A 25,783-nucleotide genomic window follows, 5' to 3' on the forward strand; every position below is an offset into this window, starting at 1 on the left:
CTGAAGAGACCACGTCTGCTGACGAGGTCAAAGGCTTTGGTGAGATCAATGAAAGCAATGTAGAGGGGCATCTGTTGTTCGCGGCATTTCTCCTGTATCTGACAAAGGGAGAACAGCATGTCAACGGTCGATTTCTCTGCACGAAAGCCACACTGTGCCTCAGGGTAGACGCGCTCGGCCAGCTTCTGGAGAGTCACTATTAATATAATCAGAAACTTGCAGGCTCCACCTTGGTCTGCACTGACTGCAGCAGCAATTGGCCTCAGTGTCCCTGGGCTGGACAGCAGAAACCAGCCAGGGCTCCTGCACATGGACATTATCCAGTGACTCCTGCTGCAAAGTTTGCAAGTGTGGACATCAGAAGATAGGACTGGCTTTGACAGTGATTCCCCTGCAGTTCAACAGCCATCACTTAGATAAGGTACTGCAGAGCTACTGGCTCTCCTACAACCAAACCTTGACAAGGAGTCAGTGCCTTTAGGAGAGGAGGGGGAAAATGGAATTAAGATTTTTTTTAAAGTTGTGATTAATTTATTTGATTCCCTAAAGATTTTGGCATATTTAATAAAATGCAAAACTCTAGTGAGGGGGATAGATTATGCAAACCCCCTCTCACCCCACCCTAGCAACCACTTCACACCATATTAAAAACCCAAATTGTTGCTCTGAGCAAGTTCTATAGAATTCTCCAGTGCAATTGTAAAATTGTGTTTGGATTCTGTTCAACAAGGAAGAAAAAAAAAACCTGAATTTCTAAATAGCCTCTCTCATCCTCAGGATGCCTAAAGTGCTTCACAATAAACAAATTACTTTTCAAAGTGTCGTCATAGCAAGTTTCCACAAACAGAAAGCTGATGAATACCCAGTTAATCCGTTTCTGGTGACGTTGGTCGGGGGAGGAATGTTGGTTGGGATACTGAATGCCTGCTCTTCATCCAATGTTACACGGGCTCTTTAACATCCATTTCGTCTTAATGTCTCAACCGTAGGATGGCCCCTCCGACAGTGCAGAATACCTCAACACTGGCCTGGAGTGTCGGCCCAGATTGGAGGCCAAGCTGTGCAGTGGGGCTCGAATTCTCAATCATCTGACTCAGAGGTGAGAATTCTAGCAACAGAGCCAAGGCTGGCACTCAGAGAAGATTGTCACCCAACCAGCACAGACTCTGCTCAGATTCTGCACAGCGTGGGGTGGAAGGAGGTTTTAATCAGGCTCCTTTCTTGTAACATAATTTGCATGACTCACATTTTTCAGCTTCTATTTTAACAAGCTTGCCACTCGACTTGTAAAATCAGCTTAGATTTCTGCCAGCAGCACAGGAAGCAAGATTAACATGCGTCAAGATGTAGCTAATGAATGTTTCAGTCTTAAATTGCTGGATCTGTGTCAGTCCAGACAGCAAAGTTTATGAAGCCTCGCTCCAACAAGTGAAGCAATAAACAAGTAGGTCAATTAATCACCTTCCAAAGGGCTTCACTCCAAACTGGTTTGTTTTCTATGGCAAAGTGAAGGTGAGCAGTAAGGAGACTATTCACCATTGTCCCTTTCCTCGGACAACCGCCAGCTGGGCTAGAAGGAATTACGGCAAAGTTTGTGCTCCACAGCCGGTAATTATTGTGACTTACTGAGCAGCTCTCCCCTCCTCCATAGTGTTCAACTTAGCCATTAAAAAACAGAAGTGTCTGGTGTGGTACTGAGCCAGGAAAAGGATGCAGTAGATTCACTGAAGCAATACAGGATGAGTAGTCACAGAAATGAGAGACAAGAGAAATTGGGGCTCTTTTCATTAGAACAGAGGAGGTTAAGAGGAGATAAAACCAAAAAGTGCTGGAAATATTCAGCAGGTCTGGCAGCATCTGTGGAGAGAGAAGCATAGTTAACGTTTCAGGTCACCCTGAAGGATTTCAAAAGGGAGTTACAAGATCTCTATCTAGAGCTGGGAGGTGACAACATGTTCAAGGAGGTAACTGAGTAACCAGGGTAACCTCACTGCCTGTGCTGGATTGAGTAGCTTTTGTAATAGGCTAAACATGGATCTGCAATTTGATTCCTGAGGCACTCAGGTTAAAACCTCCCTGTACATGGATGACGTCAACATCTTCTGCTCAGACCCGCTGTCTGTGCGCAGACTGATGAGCATCTGCGACCAGTTCGAACTGGCCTCGGGAGCCAAAGTTAAACAAGAGTGAGGCCATGGTCTTTGGGAACTGGGCTGACCGACCCTTTGTCCCCTTCACCGTCAGGTCAGACTACCTGAAGGTGCTGGGGATATGGTTCGGAAGGGCCGGGGCGTGCACCAAAACCTGGAAGGAGTGGGTAGCCAGGGTACAACATAAGCTGAGCATGTGGGAGCAGCGATCTCTCTCCATTATGGGTAAGAACCTGGTCATCAGGTGCGAGGCGCTCACATTGTTGCTGTACGTGGCGCAGGTCTGGCCCATACCCCACTCCTGCGCCGTGGGGATCCAAAATGGACTGGGTCCGGAGGGACACAACGTTCAAACCTCTGGATAAGGGCGGGAAAAATGTACCCAACATCGCCCTCATCCTGATAACTACCTTCGTGTGCGGCTGCATCAAGCTGTGTGTAGACCTCCAGTACGCAAACTCCAAGTGTCACTACGTGCTGAGGTTCTATCTGTCCCTGCTGTTGAGAAGGATGGGCCTGGTCACATTGCCGCGGAACGCTCCATCCAGTTGGACTGTGCTGTAGCACCTATCCTTTGTGGGAAAGTTTCTGCCGGAAAACACCTTTGACCACCAATCCATCAGGCAGTGGTCTGCACGGAATGTCCTCAAGGCCCTATGGGAAAAGGCGATGGTGGATCCTGTCGGATGGTTCCCCGAGCAGACTGCCAAAGTCATTTGGCAGAATGCCTCATCACGAGAACTTTCAAACAAGCACCAAGATGTAGCTTGGCTGGTGGTGAGAAGAGCCCTCCCCGTCAGATCCTTCCTGCGCGCCCGAAGTCTCACCCCCTCCGCACAATGCCCTCGAGGTGGCTGTGGTGGGGAAGAGACAGTTACCCACCTCCTTCTGGGAATGTGTCTTTGCAAAGCAGGTGTGGAAAGAGATGCAGTGGTTTTTGTCGAGGTTCATCTCAAGCAGCTCTGTAACACAGGAGTCTGTGCTCTACGGGCTGTTCCCAGGGACGCACACCGAGATAAACATCAACTGCTGCTGGAGGACTATCAATTCAGTGAAAGACGCCCTTTGGTCTGCCCGAATCTTGCTGGTCTTGCAGCGCAAAGAGTTGTCCACGACCGAATGTTGCAGACTGGCACATTCCAAGGTCCAGGACTACGTGCTGAAGGACGCACTAAAGCTTGGGGCAGCCGCAGCAAAGGTTCAATGGGGAAACACCACTGTGTAAGGTCCCCCCACCAAGCTGAACTGAGGGGCTGGATCCATGGAAAACCCCTCGAACTGTATCCGGAAAATATTTGTTTGCTGTAAAATGTACATGGCATGTAAAATGAAATGGAAGGGTTGTGAGGCAAATCACTCCTGTATTGAAGGAAACTGATCTCCTTTGCACTCTTTGTATTGTTTGACTTGGTGTTGTCTGGAACTGTTTTGTAATGTTTTTGTTTTTTGTTTTTTTTAATACAGATTTTTATGAATAAAGTATATTTTGGAAATAAAAAAAAGGATTCCTGTATAACACACAAGTCAGCTGGTCTGTAAAGCCCAGCAGCCAATGACAAATCTAAACGGGCAGAGCACTGATCGGAGCCCAGTATCCGAGATCTGAACACATGAGTAATCATCTTGCACATTCTGCCCTCATTGGACAGGCAGGATTGACAGGTGATGTATCATCTGGCCTCCTCCCTGCAAGTAACGTCACCCATCACTCCCATACACATCACCTGTCCTTCTACATGTATGATACATCACTTGTCACTCTGATCTACAATAGATACATCAACTAGATAGATACATCAGATGTCCCGCAGTGTCATCTGTGGCTCAGTGGTTAGCAATCTCACCTTGGAGTCACCAGGTTATGGGTTCAAATCCCACTCAAGACTTGAGCATACAATTACATTATTTAAGAGCGGCACAGTGGCGCAGTGGTTAGCACGGCAGCCTCACAGCTCCAGCGACACGGGTTCAGTTCTGGGTACTGCCTGTGCGGAGTTTGCAAGTTTCCCCCATGACCATGTGGGTTTCCGCTGGGTGCTCCGGTTTCCTCGCAGGTTGATAGATAAATTGGCCATGGTAAATTGCCCCTAGTGTAGGTAGGTGGTAGCAGAATTGAGGGAAGGTGGGGATGTGGTAGGGAATATGGGATTAATACAGGATTAGTATAAATGGGTGGTTGTTGGTCGGCACAGACTCGGTAGGCCGAAGGGCCTGTTTCAGTCCTGTATCTCTCTATGACTCTATCCTACTACATGTATGGTACATCACCTTAGCTCCTACCTGCTAGTGTTGTCATCGTCTGAGTCGATGAAACTGCTCGAGTCCAGCTCACTGCTCATCACCGTGGAGGCACTCTCGTAACCACCTACATTGCGATGCCGATCTGGTTTTGTGTGTCCATTTACTCGTGGAACTGTGGGAGAAGTGCCATGCCATTAGATGTCGCGTAATGACATTCATGATTAATTATCACTTCTTCTATGAGAGACACAAGCATATTTCTGAAATAAAGTCCACATGGTCCATTCAGAGGGGAAGTAGACCCCTGAGCATTGAGTACGTGGCCCATCATCAGCTCTACACCATGTGAAGACAATCTGCTAATGACCAAAGAAGTTAAACAGATGTTCCAGGATCCTAGCAATGCTGCACCCATACATGGAAAGATGGCCACATTCCTTCAATCATAAGGTCAGAAGTGGGGATGTTCGCTGATGATTGCACTATGTTCAGCACCATTCACGACTCCTCAGATACTGAAGCAGTCCGTGTAGAAATGCAGCAAGACCTGGACAATATCCAGGCTTGGGCTGATCAGTGGCAAGTAACATTTGCGCCACACAAGTGCCAGGCAATGACCGTCTCCAACAAGAGAGAATCTAACCATCTCCCCTTGACATTCAATGGCATTACCATCACTGAATCCCCCACTAGCAACATCGTGGGGGTTACCATTGACCAAAAATCAACTGGAGTAGCCATATAAATACCGTGGCTACTAGAGCCAGTCAGAGGTTAGGAATTCTGCGGCGGGTAACTCATCTCCTCACTCCCCAAAGCCTGTCCACCATCCACAAGGTACAAGTCAGGAGTATGACGGAATACTCTTCACTTGCCCAAATGGGTGCAGCTCCAACTACACTCAAGACACTTGACACCATCCAGGACAAAGCAGCTTGCTTGATTGGCACCCTATCCACAAACATCCACTCCCTCCACCACTGACGCACAGTGGCAGCAATGTGTACCATCTACAAGTTGCACTGCAGCAATGCACCAAGACTCCTTAGACAGCACCTTCCAAACCCATGACCTCTATCACCTAAAAGGACAAGGGCAGCAAATGCATGGGAACACTACCACCTGCAAGTTCCCCTCCAAGGCACACACCATCCTGACTGGAACTATATCGCCGTTCCTTCATTGTCACTGGGTCAAAATCTTGGAACTCCCTTCCTAACAGCACTGTGGGTGTACCTACCTCACATAGACTGCAGCAGTTCAAGAAGGCAGCTCACCACCACCTTCTCAAGGGCAATTAGGGATGGGCAATAAATGCTGGCATAGCCAGCAATGCCCACATCCCACGAACGAGTTAAAAAAAATTACACAGTATCACATAGTATACACAGCACAGAAACAGGCCATTAGGCCCAAAGATCTGTGCTCCACATAAGCCTCCTCCCACCCTTCATCTACCCATCAACATATCCTTTTATTCCTTTCTCCCTCATGTGCTTACCTAGGTTCCCCATAGATGGATCTGTGCTAGTCACCGGAACTACTCCTTGTGGGAGCAAGTTCAACATTCTAACCACTCCATCTAGGTAAAAGAGTTTCCCCTGAATTCCCCATTTGACTGAATAGTCACTAATCTTATAGTTATGGCGCCTAGCTATGGTCTTCCCTGCAAGTGGAAACATCGGCTAGGATTTTATCTGGGCGGCGGGGGTCTCAACCTCGTCACCCCTTCTGTGGGAGGCCCGCTGAATCAAGTGCCAATTAGGCACTTAACTGGACAGCGGCAGGCCTTCCATGGGATCAAGGACCCCACAACAGATGTTCCATCCTCTGAGAGCTGCCTGCCAATCAGAGGCCAGCAACTCTAACTGAGCAGCGCCACTGTGAAGGCGGTGGCTGCTGCCGGAAGAGCACCCACCAGAGGCCCAGGAGTGTCGAGGGACCCAGGCCACAGGTAAGTCACGCGGGAGGGGTCTTGCGCGGTGGGTGTCACAGGGGAGTGGGTGTAGGGGGTCGGTAGCAAGGGTGGGGGTTGGCTCGCAGCAGACCCTCCCCTTCCTGATGCCAAGTCCATTGTTCAGGCTCTGCCTTTTAGCGAGGGGACCCACCCCCAGAGCCAGCAAGCAACCCACATGGGTTTGCTTGACGTGCGCCCCCATGCGGCAACAGGTGTGCCTGCCACTGGGCTAATTGCGGTGGGATGAGGTCCTTAATTGGCATTCATTGTCCACTTAAGGGCCTCAATTGGTGGCAGGGTAGGAAGGCCATTTACAGGCCTTCCTACCCCAGACTTAATTTTGGCGGAGACGGGGAGGTGGCAGGGTCCCCTCGGCCACCATCCCACCCAATTAGATGCTCTGCCCACCTCCAAACCCGCTGCAGGAAAGAGCATAAAATTCCCCACCATCTTCACATCTATCAAACCCTCAATCTTCTATTTTCTCAAGAACAGCTCTTCAGCCTTTCCAGATAAGTATTTCCTCTCAGTTCTGCTATCAATCAAGTAATCGTTTTGCACCTTTTCTAGTGCCTTTTTTTTTACAAGATCAGAACTGTTCACTGTACCCCAAGTGTGGTGTAACTAAGGTTCTATATAAGTTTGAACATAATTTCTCTGCTTTTCAATTCTATCCATCTGGAAATGAACCCCAGTGTGTTCCTACTTATATTTCAATGGACTTATTAACCTGTGTCACTACTTTCAGTGATTTATTTATCCCTTTGTTCCTCTACTCCATTTTGACACTTATTTTCCAAAGAGGATGTGGCCTTCATATTCCTTCTACCAAAATACACCACTTCACACTTATCGATATTGAAGTTCATTTGCGAATTGCACACGGATTCTGCAAGTTTATTAATGGTTTCCTGGATTTTGTCACAGTGCTCCTCTGTAATAACTATGCCCCCCAATTCGGTGTCATCTGAAAATTTTGAATGTGTACTTCCAATTCCCAAGTTGAATTGTCAATGTAAATGGTGAACAGTGGTCCCTGCACTGATCCTTGTGGAACACCACATGAAAGGAGATGTGCACATTAAGTGCACAAAAGGAGGAGAAATATGTACATTAAGCACAGATGACGAGAGGTGTGCACACTAAATACACGTGTGGAGAATATGTGCACACTAAGTATACACGGAAATGAAGCAGGCACACTATGTACACATGTGGAGAACTGTGCACAGTAAACACACACATGATCTTTACCATCTAAACACAGAAAGACAGAGAAATTCACACCACTATTTCCAAAGTAAAATTGTGAAGCAAGAAGATAACTAAGGAAAGGGTAGGGCCTATCAGAGATGTTCAAGGTAACATGCGTGGATGCAGAAGATGTGGGCTGGGTTTGTAATGAGTACTTTGTCTTCACAAAGGAGAGGGATGATTCAGACATTGTAGTTAAAGAGGAGGAGTGTGAAATATGAGACACGATAAGCATAATGAGAGGGTAAGTACTAGAGGGTCTGACATCCTTGAAAGTGAATAAATCACCAGGGCCGGATGGATTGTATCCCAGGCTGTTAAAAGAAGCCAGGGAGGAAATAGTGAATACTCTGAGGATCATTTTCAAATCCTCACTAGCTACAGGCACAGTACCAGAGGATTGGAGGGCTGCGAACGTTATACCATTGTTTAAAAAGGGTGCAAGGGATAGGTCAAATAATTCTAGGCCAGTCAGTCTGACCTCAGTGGCAGGCATATTATTAGAATCAATTCTGAGAGATAGGATAAACCGTCATTTAGAAAAGCACGGATCAATCAGGGATAGTCAGCATGGATTTGTTAAGGGACGGTCATGTCTTACTAACTCAATTGAATTTTTTGAGGTAGTAACAAGGAGGATTGATGAGGGTAGTGCAGTGGATGTGGTCGACATGGATTTTAGTAAGGCATTCGACAAGGTCCCACATGACAGACTGGTCAGAAATGCAAAAGCTCATGGGATACAGGGGAATGTGGTAAGTTGGATCCAAAATTGGCTCAGTGACAGGAAACAAAGGGTAATGGTCGACGGATGTTTTTGTGAATGGAAATCGATTTCCAGTGGCGTTCCACAGGGTTCAGTGTTGGGTCCCTTGCTATTTGTGGTATATATTAATGATTTGGACTAAAATGTGGGAAGCACGATTGGGGAAATTTGCAGAAAACACAAAAATTGGCCGTGTAGTTAATAGTGAAGAGGATAGCTGTAGACTCCAGAATGATATCAATGGCTTGGTTGAGTGGGCGGAAAAGTGGCAAATGGAATTCAATCCAGAGAAGCGTGAGGTAATGCATTTTGGGCGGGCAAACAAAACAAGGGAATACACAATAAACGGGAGGATAATGAGAGGGATAGAGGAAGTGAGAGACATTGGAGTGCATGTCCTCAGGTCCCTAATGGTGGCAGGACAGGTAGATAAAGTGGAGAAGAAGGCATATGGAATGCTTTCCTTTATTGGCTGAGGTATAGAATTCAAAAGCAGGGATGTAATGCTGGAACTGTATAAAACGCTGGCTCGGCCACAGCTGGAATATTGCGTACAGGTCTTGTCACCACTGTACAGGAAGGACATAATTGCTTTGGAGAGAGTACAGAAGAGATTTACAAGAATGTTGCCAGGACTTAAAAGTTGCAGCTATGAGGAAAGATTGGATAGGCTAGGGCTGTTTCCTTAGAACAAAGGAGGCTAAGTGGGTGACTTAGTTGAGGTGTACAAGATTATGAAGGGCCCAGATAGAGTAGACAGGAAGGACCTGTTTCCCCCGTTGGAGAGGCCAATTACCAGGGGGCACAGACCTAAAATGATTGGTAGAAGGATTAGAGGGGACATGAGGAAAAATTATTTCACCCAGTAGGGTGGTAGGTGTCTGGAATTCGCTGCCTGGATTGGTGGTGGCGGCAGAAACCTTCAACTCATTTAAAAAGTACCTGGACCTGCACCTGAAGTGCTGTAACTTGCAAGGCTACATACCAGATGCTGGAAGGTGGGATTAAAATGGGCAGCTATTTTTTTCAGCTGGCACAGACACAATGGGCTGAATGGCCTCTTTTTGTGCTGCAACTTTTCTGTGGTTCTAACAAATGGGAAAGAGCTTTTTGGTTGCAAGATTAAAATGAAATCAACCACATCTTTATAAAGAAGGGGTTGGTTATTTTGATACAGGTATTACAGGGAAAATCTTTGCTCACTGTGAGTCAGTTACTGAACAAATTGTGATTGGTCATTTGATGAAGAACAGGTTATCAGTGATAGCTCGTGAGAGGAGCTCCACAGATGGCGTGTACTGCTTCTGGCTGAATCACTTCATCAATTTAATTTCCTCTACCGTGTCCTGATGTTTCTCTGATGCTAAGTGTAGTATTGAGCCTGAATGAACACAGACACCTGAAAGGAAAGTCTACGCTATAAGAAATATTCAACATTTTTCCACCAGTTTGATGTGTCAACTGAGGTCCAGCCTCAGACTGTGCTGAGTTAGCTAGTCTCAACAAAGATGACATTCAGGGTTACAACTGGACTCAGTGGTGTAGATTCAGCTTTGGAGGTTGCCCAAAATGGGCGACAGTGAATTGGCAGCGAGTTTTGTACTCTGCTGGGAACAAATTTATACCTGTGCCTCTTGTCCAAGGAAAGGGGGGGAAAAGAAACAGCCATGCCCCCTCCTCATGATCCAATGAACTCCCAGTCCCATCATGTGAGTGTCAGCTGGGACTGGATTGCCTTGGCTGTGTCCAGAGAGAATGGTGCTGGTGCCAGAGGCTGCTCATGAGCTGCTGCCTCCTCCAGAGATTAGCAGAAGCTCATCATGAGATGGCACTGGGTCCCTTAGCAGCAACAGGGGTGTACGGTAACAGTCACAACAAGAAATTGCCCCACACTTGAATACCGTAACCTTGGGTGCACACCACTCTGAGTAACAGCCCCTATATGGTCACTGAAATGAGTTTAAGCTGAATTAGATGTGCGATGGACAGATTAAAATGGCATAAAACTAACCCAGCCTAGGTTAACCTGTTTCTTGCCACAATTATCATTCAGATCGCATGTTCATGTTCCTGCTTCACTTGCTGCTTCTAAATCATGCAGAATACACACTGATTTCACATTGTCTTAGGCAGCACGCATGACTAAGGCTGCTGACAGCTGTACCTTGAAAGAGTCACTGGAAAACAATCCAAACTACTTGAGCGTGGCTCAGGAGCTGGTGTCCTGCAGCATTACTCAGCACTCAACACACTCTAACCCAGTTTGTTTTCTTGTATTTTTAATGGAGTGACACCTACACACCTGAGGGTGAAAGCTTGGCCTCTGACACAAGGCTGCTCAAAGTCCCACAGCACAGCAAGGCTTAATTAACAAGACCCAACCCATGATCAGCTCCAGGCCTTCCACCGGTCTCAGCTTTACAGACGGAACCCAAAGGTTAATCTAAGTCAAGTCAAACAATAACAATTTTAGCAGTTATTCTAACATCTACTTTCATATTTATTACATGACAGAACTCCTTGGGAGGTCCCAGCCCACTGTAACCCTTCACAGAACACAGCACAGTTTCAAATCAATGAGTGCTTGTTGTGCAGGTGCAAGGGGAGTATTTAATCTCATTTCCTCAATTACCCACAGGTCTGAACTCCTCAGCTAGATTCTAGCCTGTAACTCATTACAGGCTGTTGTTATTCCATAAATAAATCACTCGAACCTGAACTGCTCGATTAGATATCAGTGTGAAACTCACTTCCAGGTATCTGTCATACTAGATATAAACCCCACCCCAACCCCTGAACATCCGATTAGATTCCAGCCTATAACTCACTCTCAGGTATCCGTTATTCTATATATAAACCACCCGAATCCTCAATTAGATTCCAGCCTGTAACTCACTCCCAGTTATCTGTTATTTTGTATATAGACCATCCAAATCTCTCGATTAAATTTCATCCTGTAACTCACTCCTGGGTATCCGTTATTCCACATTTACACCATGTGTATATTAAATGGGATAATAAACTATAAATAATGAGCAGAGAGTTATTTCCCTGTTTTTGCTGTGTGGGATCAATATGTCAATTTAATCCGACATGTGCAATACATCCATTCTGAATTTTTAAGAAAGCATTCTCAAGATGTGAGTATCACTGGCGAGGCTGGCATTTATTGGCCTATACTAACTGCACTTGACAGAGCAATGAAGGCTCAACCGCACTCTGAATAAATGTGGGATCAGTTTGGGAGAAGCAAAAGGAAACAGTGGTAATGTCACTGGACTCGTAATTCAGAGAAACCCAGGCTAATACTCAGGGGACACAGGTTCAAATCCCACCACAGCAGCTGGTGGAATTTAAATTCAATTAATTAATAAAAACTGGAATTGAAAGCTAGTCTCAGTAATGGTGACCATAAAACTAACATCAATTGTCATAACAACCCATCTGGTTCACTGATGTCCTTAGAGAAGGAAATCTGCTGTCCTTACCTGGTCTGGCCTGCAGGTGACTCCAGTTCCTTGGCAATGTGGTTGACTATGAAATGGTCTAGCAAAACACTCAGTCATACAAAACCACTCCAAAAAAGTTGAAAAGGAATAGAACAGACAAAACAACCCAGCATCGACTTAGGCAACGGAAATGATAACGGCAAACTCAGTCCTGTCAACCCTGCAAAGCCCTCCTTACCATCATCTGGAGGCTTGTGCCAAATTGGGAATGCTATCCTACAGACTAGTCAAGCAACAGCCTGACATAGTCACACTCACAGAAACACACCTTATATCCAATGTTCCAGACACTTCCCACACCATCCCTGGCTATGCCCTGACACTCTGGCGGGGCAAACTGACCAGAGGTGGCAGCTCAGTAGTGTACATTTGGGAGGGAGTTGCCCTGGCAGTCCACAACATTGTCTCTGGACCCCATGAAGTCTCATGGCATCAGGTCAAACATGGGCAAAGAAACCTCCTGCTGATTACAAACTACTGCCCTCCCTCAGCTGATGAATCAGTACTCCTCCATGTTAAACACCACTTGGAAGAAGCACTGAGGGTAGCAAGGGCACAAAATGTACTCTGGTTGGGGGACTTCAATGCCCATCAAGAGTGGCTCAGAGCACCACTACTGACTGAGCTGGCCTAGTCCTGAAGGACATGGCTGCCAGACTGGGCGTGCGGCAGGTGGTGAGGGAACCAACAAGAGGGAAAAACCTGCTTGACCTTTCCCACACTAATCTCCCTGTTACAGATGCATCTGTCCATGACAGTATTGGTAGGAGTGACCACTGCACAGTCCTGGTGAAGAGGAAGCCTCGACCTCACATCGTGTTGTGTGGCACTACCACTGTGCTAAATGGGATAGATTCAGAACAGATCTGCCAGCTCAAATCTGGGCATCCATGAGGTGCTGTGGACCATCAACAGCAGAATCATATTCACCCACAATCTGACCCAGCATATTCCTGTCTACCATTACCATCAAGCTGGGGGATCAAGCCTGGTTCAATGAAGAATGCGGGAAAGCAGGCCAGGAGCAGCACGAAACATACCTAAAAATGAGGTGTCAATCTGGTGAAGCTACAACACAGCACTACTTGCATGCCAAACAGCGGAAGCAGCATGCAATGGACAGGGCTAAGTGATCCCACAAGCTCTGCAGTCCTGCCACATCCAATCATGAATGGTGATGGACAATTAAACTATCCGGAGGAGGAGTGCCACAAATATCCCCATCCTCAATGACGGAGGAGCCCAGCATGTCAGTGCAAAAGAAAAGGCTGAAGCATTTGCAACCATCTTCAGTATGTGCCAAGTGGATGATCCATCCCAGCCTCCTCCTGAGGTCCCAGCATCACAAGATGCCAGTCTTCAGCCAATTCGATTCACCCCACGATATCAAGAAATGGCTGAAGGCACTGGATACAGCAAAGGCTATGGGTCCTGGCAACATCCCAGCTGTAGTACTGAAGACTTGTGCTGCAAAACTAGCTGCATTCCTAGCCAAGCTGTTCCAGTACAGCTGCAACACCGGCATCTATCTGACAATGTGGAAAATTGTCCAACCATGTCATATCCATAAAAAGCAGGACAAATATAATCCGACCAATTTCCAACCCAGTCTACTCTCGATTATCAGCAAAGTAATGGAAGGTGTCATCGACAGTGCTATCAAACGCCACTTAAACGGCAACAACCTGCTCACTTATGCTCAGTTTGGCCACTCAGCTCCTGACCTCATTACAGCCTTGTTCCAAACAAGTAAGAAAGAGCTGAACTCAAGAGTGAGGTGAGAGTGATCGCCCTTGACATCAAGTCAGCATTAGAGCAAGTGTGGCATCAAGGAACCCTAGCAAAACTGGAGTCAATGGGAATAATGGGGAAAACTCTCCGCCGGTTGGAGTCCTACCTAGCACAAAGAAAGATGGTTTGTGGTTGTTGAAGGTCAATCATCTCAGTCCCAGGACATCACTGCAGGAGTTCCTCAAGGTAGTGTCCTAGGCCTAACCAGTTTCAGCTGCTTCATCAATGACTTTCCCTCCATCAGAAGGTCAGAAGTGGGATGTTCACTGATAACTGCACAGTGTTCAGTACGATTCGCGACTCCTCAGATACTGAAGCAGTCCATGTTCATATATGCAACAAGACCTGGATAACGTTCAGGCTTGGGCTGATAAGTGGGAAGTAACATTGGTGCTACACAAGTACCAGGGAATGACATAGAAACACAGAAAAATAGGAGCAGGAGTAGGCCATTCGGCCCTTCGAGCCTGCTCCGCCATTCAATACGATCATGGCTGATCATCCAAACTCAGTAACATGTTCCCGCTTTCTCCCCGTATCCCTTGATCCCATTAGCCCAAAGAACTACATCTAACGCTTTTTGAATATATTTAATGATTTGGCCTCAACTGCTTTCCATGGTAGAGAATTCCACAGGTTCACCACTCTCTGGGTGAAGAAATCTCTCCTCATCTCAGTCCTAAATGGCTTACCCTTTATCCTTAGACTGTGACCCCTGGTCCTGGACTCCCCTGCCAACAGGAATATCCTTCCTGCATCTAGTCTGTCCAGTCCGGTTAGAATTTTGTAGGTTTCTATGAGATCCCCTCTCATTCTTCTCAACTCTAGCGAATACAAGCCTGATCGACCCAATCTCTCTTCATACGTCAGTCCTGCCATCCCAGGAATCAGTCTGGTGAACCTTCGCTGCACTCCCTCCATAGCAAGAACATGACTATCTCCAACAAGACACAATCTAACCATCTCCCCTTGACATTCAACAGCATTACCATCGCTGAATCCCCCACTATCAACATTCTGAGGGTTACAATTGACCAAAAACTGAACTGGAGTAGCCACATAAATACTGTGGCTACAAGAGCAGGTCAGAGGCTGGGAATTCTGTGGCAAGTAGCCCCAAAGCCTGTCTACCATCTACAAGACACAAGTCAGGAGTGTAGTGGAACACCTTCCGCTTGCCTGGATGAGTGCAGCTCCAACACCACTCAGGAAGCTCGACACTATCCAGGATAAAGCAGCCTGCTTGATCGACACCCCATCCACCACCTTAAACATTCAATGTCTTCACCACCAACACACAGTGGCAGCAGCATATACAAGATGTACTGCAGCAACTCATCCACACCTCCTTCGAACGCACCTTCCAAACCCGGGACCTCTTCCACCTAGAAGGACAAGGCAGCAGACGTGTGGGAACAGCATCATCTGCAAGATCTCCCCCCACCTCCCCCCCACCCCCAAGTCACACACCATCCTGACTTGGAAATATATCACCGCTCCGTCACGGTCGCTGGATCAAAATCTTGATACTCCCTCTTTAACAGCACTGTGGATGTACCCAGATGGACTGCAGTGGTTCGAGAAGGCAGTTTCCACCACCTTCTCGAGGGCAATTAGGGATGGGCAACAAATGCTGGCTTTGCCAGCGAGAGACACATCCCATGAAATGAAAAAGAAAGGAACAGAAGAGGAGCAGCATGGAAAGGGAGAAGGAGAGTAAAGGGGGAGCTGCAGAGAGCAGGAGTGTCATGAGGAGAAATAGTGCATGAGTAACACACTCCTCAGATCCCTCTTCCCTTTTTAACCAGGATTTTGTTTACAGTTGGTAATTAATGCCTGGGTGTCCATGTTTTCCATTTCTCTGTCCTTTCCCTGTACTGTGTCAGCAGTGCCAGAAGACCCTCACTCCAGTTGGAGTGCTTCTGGCAGTGGGTCTCAGGACCAGCGAGCAGCCCGATCTTGTACAGAGCTGCAAAAGGACCTGATGCTGCATTGGGAAGTATGGAGAATGAAGTCCCAAGAATCTCCTGTACTCTACAGAACATGAGGCTTGCATGGGCGAGGACCTGGGGGACTTTGGTAACTTGGGCAACTTCCTCAAATCAACTTGATGAAACTTGAGAAAGCATTGGCAGCTCAGCTTCCTCTCCTTATACCGTCACTCAGCCTACAAATGAAAGGCCATTTGTTTCTGTTTGGCAATCATTGCTCCCTCTCGCTGAATTCTACTGTTGCTAACTGTGCAGAAGGTTGCTGAGCAACAGCACAGATTCCCTGTGGTATGCAGTGCTGTGAGGTTCAGTACTACACCAGGCAGGGCAGACCCACTCTCAGCATTATCACACCAACACCAGCTATCACGCCCAGTGTACGCACACCATAATACATCACTCCAGGTGTACACAACAGAATATATCACTCTCACAGGCATCGCTCCAGGTATACCCAGGCGTAAATCCATCATTCTTTCAGTTGTCACTGTAGCCTGTGTGCAAAGGGGTGGAAGGATGATTTGTCGGAGAAGAGGTGTCATTGACAGTATTTCTGCCTTGTGACGATCTAAAGACCATCATCTATTACACTGAGTTTACAGCACTGAAACAGTCCATTTGGCCTTACTTGTCTATGCCAGCATTCATGTTCCACACAAGCCTCCTCCCAGCTCTCCACATCAAACGCTATCAATGTTTCCTTCTATTCTTTTCTCCCTCATCTGTTTATCTGGCTTTCCCTTAAATGCAATATGTTATTCGCCTCAACTACTCCTGGTGGTAGCACGCTCCACATTCTCATCAGCCTAATGCAAACACACAGTAAAATTACCAGTGAGTCAGGCATCTTGAGGGGCAAATAATGAATCAATACTAATATATTAAAAGACTGCTTTCCTAACATAGGACCAGCATTTCAATCCAGCTAATGCCCGAGTTTAGTTTTTTGCACCAACAGAAAGAATAGTCCCAGGTTTCTCTCTGTCTGCCCACTGCAATTTAGAAACAGAAGACGAGACTGAACCCCAGCAGCTGTGAGTGAATGGCCTTATGCAGCCACTCCAGGTGTCTCATGTTGAATCCATCTCCCTTGCTAAAGTACATATCATTGTGCTGCCACCTAGTTAAAACTGATCATTCAGTGACTACTGCATTGTAACATGCCTCATTTATGAAGGAAAGGACTTGTATATTTAACATATAAGGTATGTGTACTGATGCTCAAATCAAATGTTGGTGGTTAAGTCACAGGTTTCTCGGCTCCTTGATGACTCAATAGCTGAGACTGACTGACATGGTCTCAGGTTCCATTCCCACTTTGAGCAGAGTTAGTTGATCCCAGCCAGGGCAACAGTACTCCTGGGTTGGGGAGGGGAGAGAAATCAGCCTGGATTTCTGCTCCTGACATGAACTAGTGGAAAAAACATGTCTGAGGACAAGGTCTGGCTTGGCTGTAATGATTCAATAGCCTGCCAACACTCCACTGCGTAGACTGGCATGCAAGGAATAGGCAGAGACTGAGGTAGATGCAGGTCCTAAAACGTTAACTCTACTTCTCTCTGCACAGATGCTGCCAGACCCGCTGAGTATTTCCAGCACTTTCTGCTTTTATTATAGCTGAGATACAATAGCTCTGGGGTTTGGGATGTGGGTAAGGTAAAGATAAAGCTTGGATGGGGTAGGATTAAGGAGGGAAGGATAGGTAAGGCGAGAGTAGGGCGAGGTGAGGGTGGAGCTGGGTGCAATGATGTGGGGAGGGTGGAGCTGAGGGTAAAGGTAGGGGTGAGGTAATGGTGGGCTCAGGGAAGGGTGGGGGTAAGGATGGGGTGAGGGAAGGGAGGAGTTGGATTAAGAGTGTGGGTCAGAGAGGAGCTGGGTGTGGGGGTTGTCTTTGTCACCTTGAGTTCTTTGGAGGTTAGATTAACACAGGACAGACTGGTCGCAAATTGTTCAAATCTAAATACAGTTTTGCTTGGGGTAATACTTGAACCAAAAGGAACTGTTTCTGGGATGGTAAAGGACAAACCATCCCGCCTTGTGCCAGTTGGTGTTGGCGCCAACTGTTAGCTCACTCTTGTATCCTTCGGGCAGGGTCCTGTCTGGAGAGTTTTAGGGTCGATGCCACGCGTTTCGTCAGCCAGTTTATACGTACACTGATAAACTTGGGGTGGTGCTTCAGGAAAGCATCGCACCGGCTGCAGTAGTCTCAGGAGGGAGCGGGCAAACTGGAAGCCTCGATTCAGTTGAGACTTGTGTGGCGTAGACCCTGGTCTCTGCCTGTTCCTTCCAAAGCACTGCCAGAGCCCAAATGTAACCATCGCTGATATCATAACACGATAAGACGTCCTGTGCCGAGCATACAAGGAAGCTATAGTCGGTTTCCTGTTCCAAATGCTGCGTAATGCCTGAGAGGGCAGGTCACCTGTAATCCCACACACGTGGTGCGGGAATAATTTACTGGGACAGAAGGCACAACAGATCCGTGGCAGCTCCAAGGCTACTTCAGGGCAGAGTGTTAAATCCACTGTTCCTTCCACAGATTCTGCTGGGCATCACTTGCTGCACTGTAGCTGTATGCTGGTTCCTGAACGGTGTTAGATACAATCTGTAGAAAAGTGACAACATAATTTACATGCTCTGCCACTGTGACCCTCCTTTCCTACATCCCTGTACAGGAACCAGCCACTCCTGCACACCAAACCAGGGCCCTCACAAAGACATTCTATCCTCGCAGACTGGGGTTGTTATTGGGAGCAGGAACTCAAGCTGATTGTCCCCTTTCGAATCTAGGGGCACTGACATCAATTGTAGCATCAAGGCTACTGCTCTAGCTGAGGTTCTATGACTCTGCATAGTCTGGGAATGATAGCTGGGACCTTGCTGGTCTGTGTGGCACAGTACCACACTGTATGGCGAGATCATCCACCGAGCCTTTGGGATGGAGCTCTAACAGTGCATGCCACACAATGCCAGGAAGACTAACCGACATGCAACATTGAATGGTCCACATGGAGAGGGAGCTGTGAACGGAACGTTGTGGTGTGGAGCTGATGGAGGTCAACTCCTCACTGACAGCAGCCTCAAGATCAGTCGAGAAGTAGCGGCTGAAGATGTAAATGATAGGCCAGGTGCCGTCACCCACTCCTGGTTGCTCACAGATGTGGAGGAGGCCTGTATCGCACTGTATCAATTCTTCCAAACATCCAGGTTTGTTGTCAAAAGGGTTTGATCAACCCAGACTCCGGGAGAGGGAACATGTTGCTTTTGATAAAAGAGAATTACTGGGTGTGATCATCACTAAGTTATTATTTTACATACCTGCAGCTGACAGGAACTAACTGATATGACATTACATCAAGTTCTGTGATTAAGTTAACCTCTATTACTACAGACAGATAACAAGGCTGGTATACTTATTACAGGCAATGCTGAGTGGTGTGATTTCAGGTAACTGCGGATTTGGTGATTATCTGATGGTTGAATTTGTGGTAATCCTATTTTTACATGGTACAAAATATAACCCAGCACGGCACTCTGCTCAGTGCCTACAATTATTCACTGCTTTCCCCTCGGATTTTTGTTTTAAGGGAAATGTTTGGAGATGCTAAATTATCAACAAAATATCTCATTGCTTCAGTTGCAGGACACGATAGCGACCAATCAGGAGAGTCTTAAACATTCTGCACACGTATATTCGGCTAGAGGTGATGGTTGGTAGAGGAGCGGGATGGTATCACCAGTCAGAACCTCATTTAAAGATTTTAAATCTGCAACCTAGCTATTTACTTTAAATTATCCTCCCACATCAGTAGTATGCAGAAAATTAACTATAAACACACTGCTCAATCCCAGAAACACCAGGAATACTGAAAATCAACAAACTACACTGTTTAAGACTTGTTAAGTCCTGTTCGTGTTACGCCTGGTAACCATAACCAGTTCTCTGTGGGAGCAATGGTTTCTGCTGAATAGCAAGCTACCCAATTTACACAATGTCTGCTGAATAGCATGGCTAGAGTGAAAGCAATAAAGGCTAGCTGGGCATATGTACCGAGCCTGGCAGCAAGATACCCACTGGTGTGTATACTTTGATGTGCCAGTCACTAATAATGCAGAAACACTGCATTAGAACAGTGACTGAAACAACCTTCCAAGACTAACAGTCTAGTCTGTTCTGTCTATTATATCATGTACACCGAAAATCACTTACTGTGAAGCAGAGTAACTTCCCGAAGATGAGTGTGAGAGGTAAGCATACCAATTTGAACACAAACATTCCACAGAACTTCCCGTGTTTGCAGCTCCTGTACCTGTGATACAATGAGAATATTCCACTGACACAGATCTCCTGTTCCTCAAACGGAGTGGGGCAGTCGCATCATCTGACGAAAATCCAATCGCAACAGCACATGCAAATCATTCCCCTCTCTCTCTCCCTCCCTCCCATGGACTGTCAATGCCTGCCTCAGGCATCTGCTGTAATGATGGAGGACTGAATGAGCTTCAGCATAGTGTGAGACACAGTTTTGTATCAACAGGTACTGTTCTGTCAGCTTTGGGTTTAACTCCTTCCCTGCCACAGCCTGTTTTTTTAAAAAATCTGACATCATATTGTAACCTGTGGTGTTCGACTTTAAAATTTTACTCTTGTAATCCCTCAGCCTTTCCCCCCTCCTCTCCTGAAGGAGCTGACTCTCCCTGGGGTTCAGGTCCCCCTCCTTTCCTGAAGGTGCTGTCTCTCACTGGGGTTCAGGTCCCCTCCAGTCCTGAAGGTGCTGTCTCTCACTGGGGTTCAGGTCCCCTCCAGTCCTGAATGTGCTGACTCTCCCTGGGGTTCAGATCCCCTTCTCTCCTGAAGGTGGCTGACTCTCACTGGGGTTCAGCTCCTTCCTTTCCTGAAAGTGCTGACTCTCACTGATAGTACACTCTCCTGAGTGAGACTAGACAGTGAAGACAAGCAAGACTATTCAACAGTTGGACCATCACACCCAAATTCAATCCTCTCCTCAACCAATCTCTGCATCAATGCACTTTTCTGCAGAGTCACCAATGAGGTCCTCAAACCCTGGATGATTTTTTGCCTCCCTCATCCAGGGGTGTTGAGGACAATTTGAAGAGTTCCAGCTTTAATCGTCTAACTCAGTTCAGACTAGGAATGGAACCTTGGACCTTCCTGTTCTGCATGGCTCGGTGTGTATTTAAGAATACACTTCAGTGTGTATTTAAGAATAAAAGAAAACAAAAGGACTTCATTTATATAGCATCTTTCATAACCTTAGGACGTCCCAGAGCGCTTTACAGCCAATGAAGTACTTTTAAAGTATAGTCACTGTTGTAATGTAGAAAACTCAGCAACCAATTTTCACACAGCAATGTGGTAATGACCAGATAATCTGTTTTGAATGATATTGGTTTTGGGGCGGGGGGTATATTGACCAAGACACCAGGTAGAACTCCTCTGATCTTCATCGAATGGGGTCTTTTACCCAATCTGAGGGGACCGCGGTTTAATGCTTCATCTGAAAGATGGCTGCTCTGACTCCCTCAGCACAGCCCATCTGACAGTGCAGCATCCCCTCAGTACTGCACTGCAAGTGTCGGCATGCATATTAAATGTATCAAGCCATTCCTAGTTATCACATCACAGGAAGTGGTAGTACATGACATTGCTTCGGTGATTTTAGGAGAGTAGCCCTACCTCAGCCTCTTTCCATCCTGTCCATCGCTGTACACCAGGCAGAAGTGGAGTTGGTGAGCTCAGTTGCAGCTCACCAGACCTGCCATTCCAGACTAAATCTTTTCATATTTCCCAGTACAGCCAGTGACTAGTGAGTTGTTCAGTTGCAACCAGCAACCTCAAACATTCACTCCCTCCACCATTGGCGCATGGTGGCTGCAATATGCATCATCTACAAGGCATACTGCAGTGTGCAACTCGCCAAGGCACCTTCCAAACCCCATGACCCATACCACCTAGGTGGTCAAGGGCAGCAGACACATGGGAACACCACCACCTCAAAGTTCCCTTCCAAGTCACACACCATCCTGTTTTGGAAATATATCGCCGTTCCTTCACTGATGCTGGGTGAAAATCTTGCAAGTCCCTAACAGCAATGTGGGTGTACTTACTGCAGAGGTTCAAGTAGGCAACTCACCACCACCTACTCAAGGGCATTTTTTTTTTTTTATTGTTCTTGGGATGTGAGCACTGCTGGCAAGGCCAGCATTTAGTGACCATCCCTAATTGCCCTTGAGAAGGTGATGGTAAGCTGCTGACGTTTAAGCGCTGCAGTCCTTGTGGTGTGGTCCTCATCAGTACAGACGGGCACAGACTAATCCTCACTTGTGAACTTCAATCTCTCCCACAATATATATATTTTCAACATCTTGGAACTGTGACAGGACACTTCTAAAGTGTGATTATTTAAAGTATCACAATGCGCAAATAACCACAAAACTGGGCAGCACCTAACTGGATAATAACTAGTTCAAAATTGTATATGACTTAAATTGATAATTAGCATTAATCTATGACGCATTAACTCAATAATAACTAGTGCTAAACAGCATGATTTAATTTGATAACTGGCATTAAACTGATCAACATTTAACTCAACAATAATTTGCTCTGAACTGGGTAACATTGACTCGACAATAAGTGGAATGGTATATTTTGCACCAGCTGGATTTGATATGCAATGAAATCATAGCAACCATGTGAAATTTGAACTAAAGTCAACTAACCACACACTCTGTATAACAGGACCACTTCTTGTTGCACTTGTCTGGTCGCACTTGCATCTGATTGGCTAAAATATGATACTCAGACAGCATTAAATCACAAATGAACATATGCTCAACTCACTAATGAACAAGTATCATCTTAAATAAGTAATTATCTTCTGATCTCAGGATGTGCCTGTTTTCAAATGTGATTTTGAAGCCAGAAATGGACAAGCCACATTAACCACAGATCCACTTTAACATAAATACACTGTGCATTACATGGTGTCACAGTCCTGATCTCAGCCTATAACGGGCCCCAGAGAAAAAATTATCAGCTCTGGCCCTTGCTCCCAAACACTACCCAGTGACTCCTACTGGAAAGTGCCCTTGTGAACATTGGGCGAGGACAGGATCAGGTTGCAGCTGTGATGCTGTCACAGTTGAATAGCTGCTGACATTCCACATTGTGCCCCCACGTGAAGAATGGTGGGCAAGGTACCTTAAGGCAACATGTGCTCGTAAAACTGCAACTTAACAAGCAGGGGAGGCAAAGACATTTGGAAGAGGAAAACCAGGAACTAGAAAGAAGATGTGGTGCTGAGTCTCACTCAAGACACAACGACCATGATTGAAAACTTCAGAATCAATGTTTGCTGCTGATGCAGGAACTGATTGCTGAACTGTAAGTGCTGCAGTGATTCTTCTCTTCCTCTAACTGCTGCAAAGTTAACACGGCCCACACTGGGCCAACACCACAGGGACTGTGTAAGTGAATGTGCTGCGACCGATGAACCCATCCCTGGGTCTGATGCTGTCACTTTATTCAACATCAAATCTATATTTTATTACCATCAGATAGTATGTGATTAGAGTGAGCACGCACACTTGCTCCCTGCTCTAATGTCTTCAATAAACTGTCAGGAATATTGCGAGATTCTTTCTGAAGACCAGTCTCCTTGTCCCTGTAGATCTTGTGGGATCAGTCATCACACTGAACAGGCTTTGCACTCCACCTCTGCCGCCATCCCAGGGACAAGCATTTCTTCTTTCAATGGGTACATTTCTTAATGGATTGGTTCGAGACAAATGAAGGACAATAGGTGCTGACTGCAGATCTGGAAGAGGCCTCACCTCCCTCTCCACCCCAACAGGCTGCATTAATTTGAACTCAACTGCTCTCAGGTTCCTCTCAAACTAATGCCTGAAATAAAAGCTGACCTCGGCTATCCTCATAGATATTTGGCTCTGAGCGAACTTTCCTTTTTATCTCAGGGACCCTGACAGCAGCACTAAATCAGCAGTGAGCTCCTAATTCTACAGCAAAAGGAGGACACACAGCCTGATCCTTACAGGTGACTCCTGGGGGGCACAGTGCAGTCAGCAGCGCACTAGTCAGCACTTCCAGCAGCTTTTAAGTTGGAGGCAGCTGGTGTACTGGGTCTACCAGAGGATATTCAGCCAGAAAAAGAAAGGTACGAGTACCTGATTTTGATGAGGTACCAGGAGTCACACACCTGAGCCATGGGGCCATATAAGGCAATTGTTTGAATAAAAGGCACATCCAATGGTTAAAAGGGATAAACTCTGTTCAGAAGTTCAGATAGGGACTACTGTACAGAAGGGTCACAGAAACATACTGCACCAGCACTTCTCAATCTTTATGTTTACAACCAGACCATTTTTGTCCATAAAGAGTTAAAAACCACTCCCTAGATGTCACCCCCATTCGAGCATCTGCTCAGGACCAATTGTTGACCACAAGCCCCCGAGTCTTTGTTCAGGGTTAGTAGAGAAGTTAGCTCCCATATGTCCTACGTTACTCACTTCACAAAGAGGCCCTCAGGCTATTCTGGACAGCTGGGAAAAGGATGTTCTCAGAAGGCACAGAAATCCAACACTGGTCAAGGTCACAGGCCAAAGGGGTTCGGAACACTTCAGAAATTGGGATCAAACAAATTTTGTTTAAAAATTTTCTATAGGCATATAAACAGTAAAAGGAGGAGTGGGGCCGATTAGGGACCAGAAAGGGGATTTGCACATGGAGGCAGAGGGCATAGCTGAGATATTAAATGAATACTTTGCATCTGTCTTTACCAAGGAAGAAGATGCAACCCAGGCAATGTTTTAAGAGGAGATAAGTCAGACACTAGAGGGGTTTAAAACTTGTGTTGCGTGGCACTACCACCATGTTAACGGGTTAGATTCAGAACAGACCTAGCAGCTCAAAACCGGTCATCCATGGACCATCAGAAGCAGCAGAATTGTATTCAGCCACAATCTGTAACCACATGGTCCTGTATATCCCTCACTCTACCATTACCATCCAGCGAAGGATCAACCCTGGTTCAATGAGGAGTTCAGAAGAACATGCCAAGAGCAGCTCCAGGCATATCAAAAATGAGGTGCCAACTTACTGAAGCTACAACACAGGACTACATGCATTCTAAACAGTGGAAGCAGCATGTGATAGACAGAGCAAACGATCCCACAAACGACGGATCAGATCACAGCTCTGCAGTCCTTCCACATCCAATCGTGAATGGCGGTGGACAAGTAAACAATCACCAGAGGATTAGACTCCACAAACATCCCCATCCTCAATAATGGAGGAGCCCAGCACATCAGTGCAAAAGACAACGCTGAAGCATTTGCAACCATCTTCAGCTAGAAGTGCTGGGGGGAGGCAGTGGCGTAGTGGTATTGGCACTGGACTAGTTATCCAGAGGCCCAGGCTAGTGCTCTGGGGACTTGGGTTCGAATCCCACCACGGCAGATGGTGAAATTTGAATTCAATTCATTAATCTGGAATTAAAAAGCTAGTCGATTGTTGTAAAAACGCTAACGAAATCTGCCGTCCTTACCTGGTCTGGCCTACATGTGACTCCAGACCCAGGAATGTGGTTGACTCTTAACTGCCCTCTGAAATGGCCTACCAAGCCACTTAATTCAAGGGCAATTAGGGATAGGCAATAAATGCTGGCCTAGCCAGCGACGCCCATATCCCATGAACGAATAATAAATAAATAATAATAATCATAATTAAAATAGATCAATTTCAGCCTCCTCCTGAGGACCCAGCATCACAAATGCCAGTCTTTAGCCAATTTGATTCACTCCGCATGATATTAACAACCGAAGGTACTGGTACTGGATACAGCAAAGGCTACGGGTCCTGACAACATCCCAACAGATATACTGAAGACTTGTGCTCCAGAGCTAGCCGCACTACTAGCCAAGCTGTTCCAGTACAGCTACAACACAGCCAACTACCCGACTATGTGGAAAGTTAACCAGGTATGTCCTGTCTGTAAAAAGGAGGACAAATCCAATCCGGCCAATTACTAACCCATCAGTCTACTCTCAATCATCAGCAAAGTAATGGAGGGTGTCATGAACAG

At 46.4% G+C, this 25,783-nt stretch overlaps 1 protein-coding gene across 8 annotated transcripts in view; it reads right to left on the minus strand.

Annotated features, from left to right (window-relative positions):
* LOC137352122 (segment polarity protein dishevelled homolog DVL-1-like) overlaps positions 1 to 25,783 on the minus strand; it is a 165,680-nt gene that overhangs the window by 54,301 nt on the left and 85,596 nt on the right. For 7 of the 8 annotated variants that reach the window (XM_068017242.1, XM_068017239.1, XM_068017240.1 and 4 more), the window contains one exon: positions 4,431 to 4,563. In XM_068017242.1, coding sequence (XP_067873343.1) covers positions 4,431 to 4,563 — 133 coding nt within the window. Of the gene's footprint in view, positions 1 to 4,430; positions 4,564 to 17,811; positions 18,253 to 25,783 lie in introns of those variants that run through there. The other variant, XM_068017246.1, reaches the window with a different exon arrangement.

The sequence above is a fragment of the Heterodontus francisci genome, chromosome 37 (genome assembly GCF_036365525.1).
Source record: "Heterodontus francisci isolate sHetFra1 chromosome 37, sHetFra1.hap1, whole genome shotgun sequence".
Taxonomy (NCBI): Eukaryota; Metazoa; Chordata; class Chondrichthyes; order Heterodontiformes; family Heterodontidae; genus Heterodontus; species Heterodontus francisci.